Source organism: Cynocephalus volans, chromosome 6 (genome assembly GCF_027409185.1).
Source record: "Cynocephalus volans isolate mCynVol1 chromosome 6, mCynVol1.pri, whole genome shotgun sequence".
In the NCBI taxonomy this organism is placed as follows: domain Eukaryota; kingdom Metazoa; phylum Chordata; class Mammalia; order Dermoptera; family Cynocephalidae; genus Cynocephalus; species Cynocephalus volans.
This window is the reverse complement of record NC_084465.1, coordinates 156,385,380-156,399,357: the sequence shown is the minus strand read 5'-3', so window position 1 is coordinate 156,399,357 and position 13,978 is coordinate 156,385,380. Positions and strand designations below refer to the sequence as shown.

Sequence of the window (13,978 nt, the reverse complement as noted above, 5' to 3'; positions counted from 1 at the left end):
ATAGGCGCAGTAATAAATATAGATATTAACGTGTGTGTATGTGTGTATGAGTGTGCATGCACATGTGAGTGTACCCGGACTCTGTCCATTAAGAGGGCTTGGGACCAACAACATCCCCAAGAGCAATAAGCCCATCTAGTGCCCAGATCTTGGTTTCTAAAGACCATTCCCCATGAAAAGGAAGCAGGCCAGGGTCCTTTGGAGAAATGGCTGATTGCAGGACTAAGGCAGAGGAAGATGAGCCCATTATATTGCTTTGTATTCAAAGGAATGAGGAGTTCAAAGAATGATGGGGACAGGCCAAAAGGACACAGAAGCCATCCTGAAGAAGCATCAAAATAAATATAGTAACAGATTATAACCCACTGGAAAAGAAATAGGGAACCATGAGTCTGCACTGACAAAAAATAAATTAACAGATTGAAAGTTTGATCATGAACCAGAGTATTTAGATAGCTTCAAAGTACCTCCCATGAAATATTTGTTAATTACAAAGGGAAACAGACTGAGAGTCCAGTGGGGAAGTCTAGCCAACACCTCCTTCCTGAAGTGACAAGAGTGACCAGCACCAGTCATTTCCACCCAGCAGGATGCCATGAGAGGTGCACAGCATTGTTCCTGTGCGAGAGCAGCCAAGACACGTGACCTGAGGTGGACAGGGGGCGGCTTCAGAGGAACTCACACTGAGAATTGTTCCAGGCTGAAAGACACATGACCACTACATGCAGCGTGTGATTCTGAGCCAGATCCTTTTGTAGTGAAGGACACTGTTGGGACAACTAATGAAACAGGAACTGGCTCTGGAGGATTAGTGATGCGTCAAGGTTTAAGTCTTGATTTTGAGGGTTGTGCTGCGGTTATGCAGGAGAATGAACTTGTAGGAAGTTCACACTCAAGTACTCCGGGGTGAAGGAATATCTGAGCATATTACTCTCAAATGATTCTAAAGAAAAAAATTCTTTGTACTACACTTAAAAAAAAATACTCCAAAAAAACTGATGGGGTGGGCCTCCCTGGAATCCCACCAGGGCCAGCAGGGTGGCCAGACCCCCGTGGAGCGTGGGAGGAAGTCTCGAGGTGTGCTGCCTACTCTGACAGCAGACTAAAACTTGTCAGAAACGGAAAGAAGTAGCAAAAGTGAGCTGACTCTTTAGCTTTCCCATGGAACATCAAGAAAAGATGCCTTAAACCATTAAATCAGCAGACAGCAGTTTCAGCAGTTTAAGGGTTATCTCCTTTGGAATGGGGTCGTCTCAGTCGAGAGAACTTGGAAGAGAAACCCTAGCAATGCCTGTCTCTCAGAAATGAGAGTGGGGCGAGGACAGGGTGGGGGGACAGGGTTTTTCTTTAAAAGCCTTTTGTTGTATCTTGTTTCTATTTTTCAATGTTACATTGATAAAAATTGAAAAGGTGTGTTGCTGAGACCGTCCTGCTCAAACACTTGGCATCCCACTGAAGCCGTGGAGAGCCACTGAGCTTTCTCCAGGCACTCTCCTCTTTCGAGCCCTGTGTTGAGAAGGTGGACCCAAGAGATGGATGCCCTCTGGATCCTGAGTCACCCAAGGACAGAGGAGCCAGGAGGCCGCAGGACATGCATGGGACTCGACGAGAGTGGGGACTGAAGCTCTGTGGGGTAAAGCCACTGAGAATTCAGATTTTGTTACTGCAGCATAGCCTAGACTGACTGATAGAAGGAAAATTTTAAATTAACAACAGGGCACTACTAAGTGGCGGGATGAGGGGACTTTCTGTTTTCTTTTTTTTTCTAGTTTTGCTTTATGTTTTTCTCTTGCAGCTGGTGGGTACAGGGATCCGACCCGTGACCTTGGTATTATTAGGCTGCACTCTAACCAACTGAGCTAACTGGCCAGCACATTTTCTGTCTTCTTAATTGCTCTCAGGGTAAAAGAAAAACCTAGTAAATGTGGGCGTGCAGGACTGCTGTCGTTTGTGGTTTTATGAACATAAGCCCCAGTATGTGCTACCTGATGTGCAGTAACCTGAGACCACGTTAATAAAGCCCACGGAAAACCGAGCCACTTGCGTGGTAGCAGCTCATTCAATTGCAAGCACTGTGCCCACCTCGCTTTGCTTGTCCTTCAAGACCCGAGGGATGAATCAGTGATAAATGACTCAGAGAATAATTTTAGACACCAGAGGGCTGACTAAATGATTCTGAAGATGTTGACAAGAAAAGCAAAGTGTCCCAAGCTCCACCTCCGAGGCTTCTCCTAGAGACCCGGGCACCGGCCCTTTCCAGCTGCTATTTTAGAGTCAGTATTTTCAACACTCGGCCAAGGAGGCCCAGAAGCTGCTAGATCAGCCTCCACACCCGCGTTTCCAGTGATCTTAGTTCTCAGTGGGAAGGCGCACTCGTGGCTATGCTCTGCAGGGAATTTAGACTCAGACTAGTTTTGCATCCTTATTTCTCTGAGTAATCTGTTCTGCCAAGTTTCCCCCTTTATAGTCAGGAACCTACCAATTACCATGAAAATCAGATGAATAAATATTGAAGAGAATGTGTTCATCATCTATTTTGGTGTCCTCACAGCAAGGAGGCGATGTTACATCTTTAATTAAGTCTTTCATTTCCATTTTTTTTTTTCTGTTAAAGCTGTCCTCCATAGGATCAATTAAACTAGACAATCAGATACAGCCAAAATACCCCCAAAAGAACAGTCATTAGGAGGTATGACTTAACAAATTTTTTCAGTGCTACTACAAATTTCTCCTCCAAAATTAATGTTGTGTGGATAGTACAGCTTTCGGTATTGACAAGTTGGGACACCTGTCTTAACCATATTATGACAACTTCATTCCCTCCTTATTTTCTACACCATCTTGATACTGGTCGGTGAATGGATAATAAAGATATCATTATTCTTAGTGCATATATCTGTTTTTAATCATTCTTTGGTCTCTAAAAACTATGTGAACAAAAAAAATTAATCATCTTTGGTCTATAACATGACATATTTATCTATATTTTAACTATTTATTTTTCTAAATATCTAAAATTTTCAACTGAAATATTTGTATTCCACAGAATGGCTTGGGCATTTTCTCTCCTATCTTCTTTTGGATAGAGAAGCATGACTGAATTGTTAGACGGCCTATGCAGACGGAAAGAACTCTGGGCTGATTCTACTTATAAAACCTTGTTGGTGGCTCTACACCTGCAAGTAGTGTGTGACTTTCAGCAACCCCATGACATCCTTGGGTTCTTGTTCCTAACCTTAAATGCCTAGGTTGATCTGTGCTTGATGAACACCTACTCTGTGCTGGGCACTATTCTAGAGGCTGGAGCATAGTTCAGTATAGAAGATTGCTACTCTCATGGAGATTACAGTCTAGTGGAAGTGGGAAAGCCAAATAATAAACAAATTAGCCAATAAATGGGCGATTGTCTTTAATAAGTGCTTTAGGGTATAAATAAATCAGGATAAAAATACAGGAAGTATCCGGGAGGCTTAATTTGAGATAAAATGGTTAGGAAAGTCTTCTTTGATATACCTTCTCTGATTTGGAGTAAGATTAGCTCATTTTAAGAGATGAGTATAACCGTATAATCTTGAAACTCAAACCAGATGAGCACATACAAGCAAGGGCAGCAAAGACTATAAAGACAGATTTCAAAGGAAATACTAAAGAAAATATTAAGTGCCCAAATCCAACAATGTATTTTACAATTGCTGTGTTAAGACAAAGCAGAGTTTATGATAGGATCACGACATCAGAAAAATCTAGACATGTAATTCTTCATGTTAATGGGTTTAAGGGGGAAAAAAAAATCACATTATTATCTCAAAAGATGCTGAAGAAGTATTTGATAAAGTTCAATACCTATATTTGATAAAAATAACTAGGTAATTAATGTGAATAAGTTCCATGAGAGGAGAGATTTTCTTTTTAAACTGGTTCAAAATGTATACCAGCTGCCAAAAACGATGTCTGAATTTAGTAGGCATTTAGTACATATTTGTCAAATGAATGAACAAATGAAGAAATGAATGAATGAATGAAGTCCTTTAGGTTGTTAAAGATAATTCACCAAAAGCCTACTGCAAACATCATTCTTAATTGATGTTTAAGAATGTTTAAAAACCTCAAAACAGGGCTAGCCAGTTAGCTCACTCAGTTAGAGCATGTTGTTATAACACCAAGGTCAAGGGTTCAGATCCCCATACCAGCCAGCCCCCCCAAATTTTTTTAAAAATAAAAAATAAATTAAAAATCTCTACAGTAAGAACTGCAAACCACTGTTGAGAGAAATTAAAGAGGACACAAGAAGATGGAAAGATACCCCATGCTCTTGGCTTGGAAGAATTAACATTGTGAAAATGTCCATACTATGCAAAGTGATCTACAGATTCAATGCAATCCCCATCAAAATATCAATGACATTCTTCACAGAAATGGAAAAAACAATTCTAACATTCATATGGAACAACAAAAGACCACAAATAGCCAAAGCAATCCTGAGCAAAAAAAATAAATAAATAAAAAATAAAGCCAGCAGCATAATACTACATGACTTTAAACTATACTACAAAGCTATAGTAACCGAAAAAGCATGATACTGACATAAAAACAGACACATGAACCAATGGAACAGAATAGAGAACCCAGAAATCATCCCATACACCTACAGCCATCTGATCTTTGACAAAGGCACCAAGAGCACACACTGGGGAAGAGAGGGCCTTTTCAATAAATAGTACTGGGAAAATTGGACATCCATATGTAGAAGAATGAAACTAGACCCATACTTCTTACCATCTACCAAAATCAACTCAAAATGGATTAAAGAATTAAATATACATCCTGAAACAATAAAACTCCTAAAAGAAAGCATAGGGGAAACACTTCAGGAAGTAAACTGGGCATAGACTTTATGAATTCAACCCCCAAAGCACAGGCAACCAAAGGAAAAACAAACAAATGGTATTATATCAAACTAAAAAGTTTTTGCACAGCAAAAGAAACAGAGAAGCAAAAAAAAAAAAAAAAAAAAAAACCAGCAGAGTGGGAGAAAATATTTTCAAAATATGCTTTTGAGAAAGGATTAATATACAAGGAACTCAAACAGCTTAAGAGCAAAAAAACAAGTAACTCGATTGAAAAATGGGCAAAGGAGCTGAATAGGCATTTCTCGAAGGAAGATATATGAATGGCCAACAGACACATGAAAAAATGCTCAACATCACTCAGCATTTAGGAAATGCAAATCAAAACCACACTGAGATATCATCTCACTCCAGTTAGGCTGGCTAATATCCAAAAGACTGTGAGTAATAAAATGCTGGCGAGGATGTGGAGAAAAGGGAACCCTCCTACACTGCTGGTGGGACTGTAAAATGGTGCAGCCATTAAGGAAAATGGTAGGGAGGTTCCTCAAACAACTACAGATAGATCTATGACATGACCCAGCTGTCCCACTGCTGGGTATATACCCAAAGGAATGGAAATCATGTTGAAGGGATACCCACACTCCCATGTTTATTGTAGCTCTACTTACAATAGCCAAGAGCTGGAACCAGCCTAAATGCCCATCATTGGATGAGTGGATAAGGAAAATGTGGTATATAAACAGAATGGAATACTAATGTGCTGTAAAATAAAATGAAATACTACCATTCACAACAATATGGATGAACTTAGAGAAAATTATGTTAAGTGAAATAAGCCAGGCACAGAAAGAAAAATACTGCATGTTCTCACTTACATGTGGGAGCTAATAAAAATAAATAAATATACGAACAAATAAACAGGAAGAAAAAAAGATACAACAATCACACTAATTCCTTAAACTTCTTAAGATAAGTGAACAGATATGATGTTGATATGGGTAGGATTGGGGGAGAGAGAGGGGGAAAGGAGGAACTGGTAAGGGGCCACAAAAATCAACTACATTGTATATTGATAAATTAAAAATTAAAATTTAAAAATTTTTTAAATTTAAAAAAAGCAGAAAATCTAGTAAAAAATACAGTATTTTCTTCTGCTTAAAAAAGAATATATACATATATACACAAACATTCATATTTGTGTATATACACATATTTAATATTCATATATGTATATACATATACACATATACTATTCATTTAATTGCATGCTATAAACAGGAATAAAAAGAGGTTGATTTTATTAAAAAATAATAATAATAAAAAGAAAATAAAGTAGAAGAGGCAGAGAAGCCAAGATGTTAAGCAACCCATAAATTAGCAATGCTAAAAGATTTTCTAGAAAACAGGGTGCCAGGGTTTCAGGGGAGAGAAACAGGAAGAGAGGGATGAATAGGCAGGCATGGAGGATTTTTAGGGCAGCAAAACTATTCTGTATGATACTGTAATGGTGAATACACGACACCATGCATTTGTCAAAACCTGTAGAACTGCACAACACAAAGAGGGAACACTAATGTAACATGGAGTTAATAATAATAGACCAATATTAGATCATAACGTAACAAACGTACCGCACTGATGTAACATGTGAATAACAGGAGAAACTGTGGGGGGGAGCGGGGGTGCTGTGGAAACTACCTGTAGTTTCTGCTCAATTTCTCTGTCAACCTAAAACTACTACAAAAATTAAGTAAAAAATTTTCTTTAAAAATTAAAAAATAAAAGCTCTTACATCATTGTGAAAAAAAAATTTTTTTTAAATAAAATTAAAATTAAACCCTCAAAACATTACCTTTTAGATAGGGGACGGACAAGGGCGCCCTCTCCTGGTCAACACTCAAAGGCACCCCTAGTCCACACAGTGAGGTGAGAACATTGTCAGGATGGGCCTCAGAAGGCAGGAGACAAAACTGCCAGGGTGTGCAGGTAAAATGATTGGCATCAGCAAAATTTCTAGGCACAAGATCACACCACATTCCTCTCCCTGCAGCAATAATTGTTGAGAAAAAGTAACTAAAAATAACATACCAGTAGCAACAGGGACTAAAACGACACTCTAGGAGATAACCTAACAAAAGAAATAAGAACTTTCTGCAGAGAATTTTAAAACCCTATCAAAGGACATCTTAAAAATTGAGTAAGTAGGGACATAGGCCATGTTCATGGACGTGACAATCTAATATTGAAAAATGTCTGTCCTCCTGTAAATTAATCTATACATTCAAAGCAAGTCCTACCAAAATCCCAGCATGTATTTTTGAAGAATTGATATGAAACTGATTCTAAAATAAAAATAAAGAAGAATAAATGTCTGAGAATAGCTAAGACAATTAGAAAAAGGAAAATCAAGAGGAAAGACTCGCCCCAACAAATGTTAAGACAGTTTCAATGCCATAGTGATTAGAACAATATGGAACTTGTACAAGAACTGACAGTCAGATCAATGGGATGGAAGTGACAGTCCAGAAACAGACCCATGACCAAGAGAACTTCGTGTCGTAGATGCAACATCAGCGCAGCAAAGAAAAGATTAATGATTTGGTAAATGGTGACATAAAAATTTGCTTAATATAAGAAGATTTAAAAAATGTCAGGTCCCTATCCCATATCATATTCAAAAGTACTTTCAGCTGCAATTAAAAATTGAAAGATAAATGTGAAAAGATAAAACTATAAAGCTAATAGAAGAAAATATAAAATATAGTATATTTGTGATTTAAGGGTGAGGAAAATTTTAAAACTTAATACCATAACCACAAAGGGTAAAATGGATGGATTCAGCTACATTTCAAAGAAAGACTTCTCTCAGGTGGAGAAAATCACAGACAAAAATATCAGATATATGGAAAAAAGCAAGAAAATACCTGTGGAAATTCTGTTGCTAAAAAACTCAACAAGAAAGCTCAGTGAAAAAGTACAAAGAAAAATACAGGGAAAAGATAAGAGCATGTAATTTTCAGGAGACTCCTGCTAATCTGCTAATGAAGTGCAATCAAAAGTTGCACATCAAACAATGAGATATCCCTTTGCTCCTAACTCCCACAGATTAGCAAAAGTAAAGAGACAATATCAAGGGACGGCGATGATGTGGGGACCCCTCATAGTCTGCTGGTCTGTGCCTCGGTAGTCCAGACATTCTGGAAGAAAACACAAACCCTAGTGAAATTAAATGTATGTATAACCTGTGATCAAAAACTGCACTCCTGGCACCTGCCCCAGAGAGACCATCCAAGGGTACAGAGGAAAGCATGTATGAGGGTTTGTAGCAGCTTAGACGCCCTTCTTGACAGAGCTCAGTAAGTGACATGCACACTGTCTATGATGGGACCCCAGGCAGCCCACCCGAGTTCTGATCCGATATACAGAAAGTACCATTGACAGGCCCCCAAAACACGTACAGGGTAGGGGGAGGGGAGGATGAAATGGGATTTGTGGAACATTATGTTTGCAAGTTTCTGAAAGGCACAAACACAAAATATATATTTTATCAGATATACCCATATGTTAAATAAAAAACTAAAGAGGATGGATTGACAGGATACATTACATTCCTGGGGAAGTGGTTGCCTTGTGGAGAGGGGAGAGGAACTTGCAGAGATGGACATTTAGAGAGCCAAAAGCTGATGTGTGCAGGCAACTCAGTCTGGGTGCCTCAGGGAGCAAATTATCTCTGATACCACCACGCCCTGCCCCCCAACACACACACGCGCGCACACGCGCACACACACGCGCACACACACACGCACACACAGTTAAATTGTGGTCCAGTCCAACTGAAGACGAAGGTTTCATCCCCACCTATCAATCAGAAAGTGCCATGTTCTTAATTACTGTTTAAATAACTCTACCCCGCTTTTTTGTTTTTACTGGATAAAAGATTTTAAACAACAATCATGGAATTTACTCAACAGTTAGGTTAATTTAATTGCATTTATTAAACTTAGCAATTCTTGGACTATGCCCAGGGTGAAGTCTAATATATTTATTGACTGGAAGAAGAAAATTTAGCCAAACCCATAAAATTATTCAGACACAATTATACTGCCAGAGATGGCCAAACTCAATGTCACTAGACATTATTTCTCTAAGTGGGAAAACAAGAGACTAATTAATGGGGGTTTTATTTACTACTTCATCACATTTTACAACCTTCAAATGAAATACTCACTGATTCAACTTTTAGAGGCATTTGAGATAAATATTAAAAGCCCTGGAGTCTGTATTTCCTTGTCCACCATGAATGCGTTTGGAAGAAAAACATTCTCGGTTTCTGTATTTATTTATTTATTATTATTATTGCACTTGCATTTATTATTTATTTTAAAGGACACAAAAGTCAAGGCCTTCAGCCTGGGACATGATAACTTTCCAAGTTTTATAATTTGCATGGGGCCCTGTCTGTTGGATCCTGTTGCCAGCTCCAGCCTGAACACATACGTCCTCTGTTCCTGGGTTCTACTGGTGGCACGACCGTTAGGACTGGGCAGGCTCGTGTGGACAGAGGACGGAATGTGGTGGAATCACCCAGTGCAGTGATTGAAGCGGACACTGTTTAAGGTAGGTGACAAGGACTGAATCATGTCCCCCAAGTTTTATGTATTAAAAGCTCGATCCCCCACCGTGACTGTTAAGAGTGTGGGAAATCCTATTATGGTCACTGATAGATTGTAAGGTGGGGCTTAGATTGTAAGGACCAGGCCCCATTTCACGGGTGTGGTTCTGAGGGCTTTACAAGGAAAGCTCATGAGTTTCTCTCTCTCTCTCTGAACTGCCATTCTGCCATGTGAGAGCCCTGCATCACTGTCACCACCACCAAGGCCTTCCCCATATGTGTTCCCTGGACTTGGGACTTCCCAGCCTCTGAAACTGTAAGCAATAAATTTTGTTTTCTTACAAATTACTAGTTCCAGGTATTTTGTTGTAAGCAACAGAAACACACTAATACAGTAGGTATGTGCTCACGGAAGGTCCCCACCCCTGGTTACTCACCGTGCCTTCTGGGTCCACCAGCAGCAGGTGCTTGGCCTGGCCGTTGTGCATGCCCGTGAGGACAAAGGAGCCCGGGTTGGTAGTGCTCTTCCTGACCAGGAAGTCTCCATCTTTCTCCAGCAGCCCCTCTGCCTGCTTCCTGCTCATCTCTCCTTGGTACCAAGGCTCTGCCTCCAGTTCCTCCAGCATCTTGGCGTCCGGGGCTCTGGGTGCCACGGGGCTGAGGCACTCCACGGAGGCTGCCTTACTCAACACGGTCCCCAAGGGCTGGGTCTTGAGAGCATCTTCAAAAGGTTCTGTCAACAACCACATTTGCCAGCAACACATCAATCCCAGGAAGAGCAAATGACAACAGTACGGTGTGAGAGATGGAAATAAATGCAAAGACAATTCCTCCAGAAGAAAACAAAGAACCACAGAGAAATAACTAGCTCATCATAACAAGTGCTAAAATCACAGCCCACATTTTGGCATGACTCCTTCTGAGGAACCTGCTTTCCCAAGACAGCTGGGAGTTGCACTTTATGCCAGGGATTCAAGCACGCCCTATGTCTAGGTAGTTAGAATGGTTTCATTTTTGAACACTGCAAGAGGCCACACATATCATATGCCAGCTACTTTCTCTGGAATGTTAGCCAGCCTCTTTAACAAATTCTGAATAAACACCTGCCAATACCAAAGGAAAAGACAAGTTACCAAAGCTTTAATTTCATGCAGTACCTAAGCCCAACCTACCAAAGGTTTATTTCAAAATCTCTGCATCAGGCAAATTTTAAGAGAAGAAAACTGACATTAATGCTTGCTCCACGCTAGGAGCTCTCCCTCCCCTTGACCTTCACATGTTTCCCTGTGGGAAAAGGCTCTTTTCAGGAGTGCCCAAGACCACACTTGGCTTTGCACTGCAGAGCACCCAGGAGTGGTGAGATCGCTGCTCTAATAACACCAAATACCAGCAGCAAAAAGAGTAGCCAGGCACATGTAATTAAATCTCAATGTCTGATTTTCAAATAAGGCAGTAAGTATAAAAGCATTCTGAAAAACACGCACAGTGCTGTGCAAGTATAAAGTGTTATGATGATTATTTAGGACGACACTGCCCACCCAGGACAACGCAAGCACACCAGAACAGGGATGGTTCTCTCCTGGGCACAACCACATCCCCAGAGCCCTGCACTGTTCCTGGGACACAGTTCATCCTCTAGAAATCGTCAGTGAATGCTGTAAAATAAGCCTAGTTTGTTCAATGTCAGTGGGGGATGGACAGAAGAGAGGTGAATAAATGAAACCAAAATTGGGTCATTTTGACACTTGCTAAATCTTTTACAGATTTGAGGAGGAAAAATAGTTAAAACTACCAGCTAAAATTCTGTTTGTGGATATTTTGTCCTATTTTTTTCCTGATTACCTGGAGTAGTTGAAAATTTGTACTACACTCTTTCTACACCATCAGCACCATCAGCATCACCACCAGCACCACCACTGCCATCACCGTCAGTGTCACCACCATCAGCATCACCACCAGCACCACCATTGCCATCACCGTCAGCGTCATCGTCATCACTGCCATCACCATCAGCACCACCATTATATAGCTCTAGTGGTTCAAGATAAATAACACAGAGTGCTGGCTTTATTTATCTCCTCATTTTTCAATAGACACCAGCCCTTCTAAGGCCCTTCCTGCTTTCTGTCTCCTCTTCTCTGGTTTCAGGAGCAGCTGTAGAAATCAATTGATGGGAAAGGGTAGTTCCCATTTTTCCCATCTCAAACCCCAGCCCAATCTAACTCTCCTCAGGCTCTGGGGCCAGGTGTCACCAGTAAATTGACTAATTAAACAGTGAAAGTGGTCTGACCCTAAATAGAACTACTGAACTGCAGTTGGGAGGTACTGTCACAACCGGAGCAGTGGCTGGGAGAGCCACGACTTTGCTTGCATCTTGAGAAAGAGGCTTCACACTTCTTGGACTGTTTCCACATTTTTGTAAATGAAGAGATTGGATTAGGTGATCTTTAAGGTGCATCCGAGCACTGAGATTCTACAGTCCTTCTAGCTCAGGTGATTTCTGTAGGTGGAAGTCCAGTGTGTCTGGAAAGCCAAATTGGCTGAGGAGGAATAGAGTGGTGTTGTCTGGTGCTGCCTAATAATAAAGGCACGTAGCACTGCCTCGCTCACATCAAACACCACCAAGTGCACGGCTCTTTGAACCAGCACGGTGGCCTTTTACAGGTGGTAAAGTTACTTAGGCTCTAGGATTCTTTGTGTCCTCCTCTGTATAATAGGGACAATAACAGTAAAATACCTACCTGTAGGGTTTTTGCAAAAATTAAATAAAACAATAAGTGCCTAGCACATGGCAGAAACTTATTCAGTGCTAGTCGCCTTTCTCTCCCTCTTCAGCCTGTAAAATTCTCAAGGAATCCAAAAAGAAAATTTTATAACACAAAGCTCTTTGTGAGCTTGGGAAGTTCTTTCAAAATTCTTTAAAATTTTCCACTTTAACCACTTCATGAATGATTTAATTTTTCCAATCTATATGACAGACAGACAATCCATGGTACACATCCCACTATATTGCTATCTACAACAGATTCCTGTCACTCTCCTTACCCTGTTTTATTTTTCACCACTTATGAGCACTTACAACTACCTGGTAATACATAGTTAGCTGTTTATTTAAGCCCCACGAGAGCAGAGACTTCATGTGTTTTGTTTTCCTGTATATCTCCAGTAAGTAGGATAGTATTTGACACATGGTACCTGCTCAATAAGTATTTGGAGAGGGATAGGAGGAGAGAAAGAGAGAGAGAATAGGAGAAAAAATGAAAGAAAATGAGAGATGAAGAGAAAGAGAAGGCACATAAGAGAGAGGTGCATTGCAATCTCTTGCTGACACAGGGGCCTCGCTTTACAGACTGAGAGCTCCGTGCAGACAGGCCATGCCATTTCATCTTTGTGTCCTTAGCAACTAACACAGTAGTTGGTACATAACAGCCAATTCATGTTTAAATGAATAAATAAATGAACACCTTTATTTACGAATATGTTTTGTCTTGATTCATCTGCAGATCTTCAAGAGAAAAGTCAATTCCAAAAAAAAAAAAAAAAAAAGAAGGAAATTGCTTGGCCTTTTGACTGCAGAGAGGGCTGTAATCCCAAAGCCTTAAACAAGCCCAATCACAACCCAGAAAAGTGCAGCTAATCACCACCATTAATCAAACAGCAGAAAATTCGGTAATTGCACCGATTTCAAATAAAAGCCAGTGTAAAATGCAACCTCAAAAGAGAAGAAAACCAGAGACAGACAGAAACCCACTCATGTCAAAGAGGTCTTTCCGTGGGCTGCTCTCTGTGCTGCTGATGGCGGCAGCTGGCCATGCCTGCGGTGGGATGTGCTGGGTGTTGACATAGGTGGGCGCTTCTCCTGTGGGTTCTATATGCAGTTTCCCTTCTGGCATGCTGTAGATGTCCAATGACCCTGTAATGAGAAATTGAGCCCCTGTTTCTCTTATGATGGTAAAGCTATTCATGCCTCTCTCGTGTTTTATAGAGCAGCTCCTCAAACGTACCAATAAGAAAAGTCTTCCTCTTCTGAGCCTGTCACAACACCCTGCTGTGTCCTGGCCAGGACGGTTTGCAGTCCTTCATGTCAGAATGGGAACGTCAGGCAACATCAGGGAGGCGGGGGGCACCTTGATGGTTAGGGGCCTCACCAAAAATTCTGGGTCTCGCTGGCCAGGACCATGAAAGCCGAGCAGACAGAAGATGCCCCATCTCCTCCACTCCTTTACAAAGGCTCCCAGATCAGATAACTGAGCAGAAGAGTCACAAGCCTTATTTTAATTGCTTTTTTAAAAAGTGTAAGTGAATGCTTGGTAAATTAACTCCACACTAGCAATACAGTGCAGGCTGTGTATTTAGGAAGGTACCTCCCAACAAACTGAGATGCTTTCCTTACAAAATCAAGCCACTGCTGCTGACCCTGGGTTAGGGAGGGAGCCCAGGATGGGCATGTGACTGAGAAGCCCCCTGCTCTGAGGTAGTGATGCTTCCATGATGGGACTTCCCAGCCAGCCTACGG

General features: G+C 40.8%; 1 protein-coding gene across 1 annotated transcript in view; it reads right to left on the bottom strand.

Annotated features, from left to right (window-relative positions):
- Nucleotides 1-13,978, bottom strand: part of SHC3 (SHC adaptor protein 3) — a 145,096-nt gene that overhangs the window by 16,494 nt on the left and 114,624 nt on the right. The window contains exons 10-11 of the mRNA XM_063100869.1: nt 13,214-13,375; nt 9,900-10,195 (exon numbers count right to left, since the gene is read on the bottom strand). Coding sequence (XP_062956939.1) covers nt 9,900-10,195; nt 13,214-13,375 — 458 coding nt within the window. The remainder of the gene's footprint in view (nt 1-9,899; nt 10,196-13,213; nt 13,376-13,978) is intronic.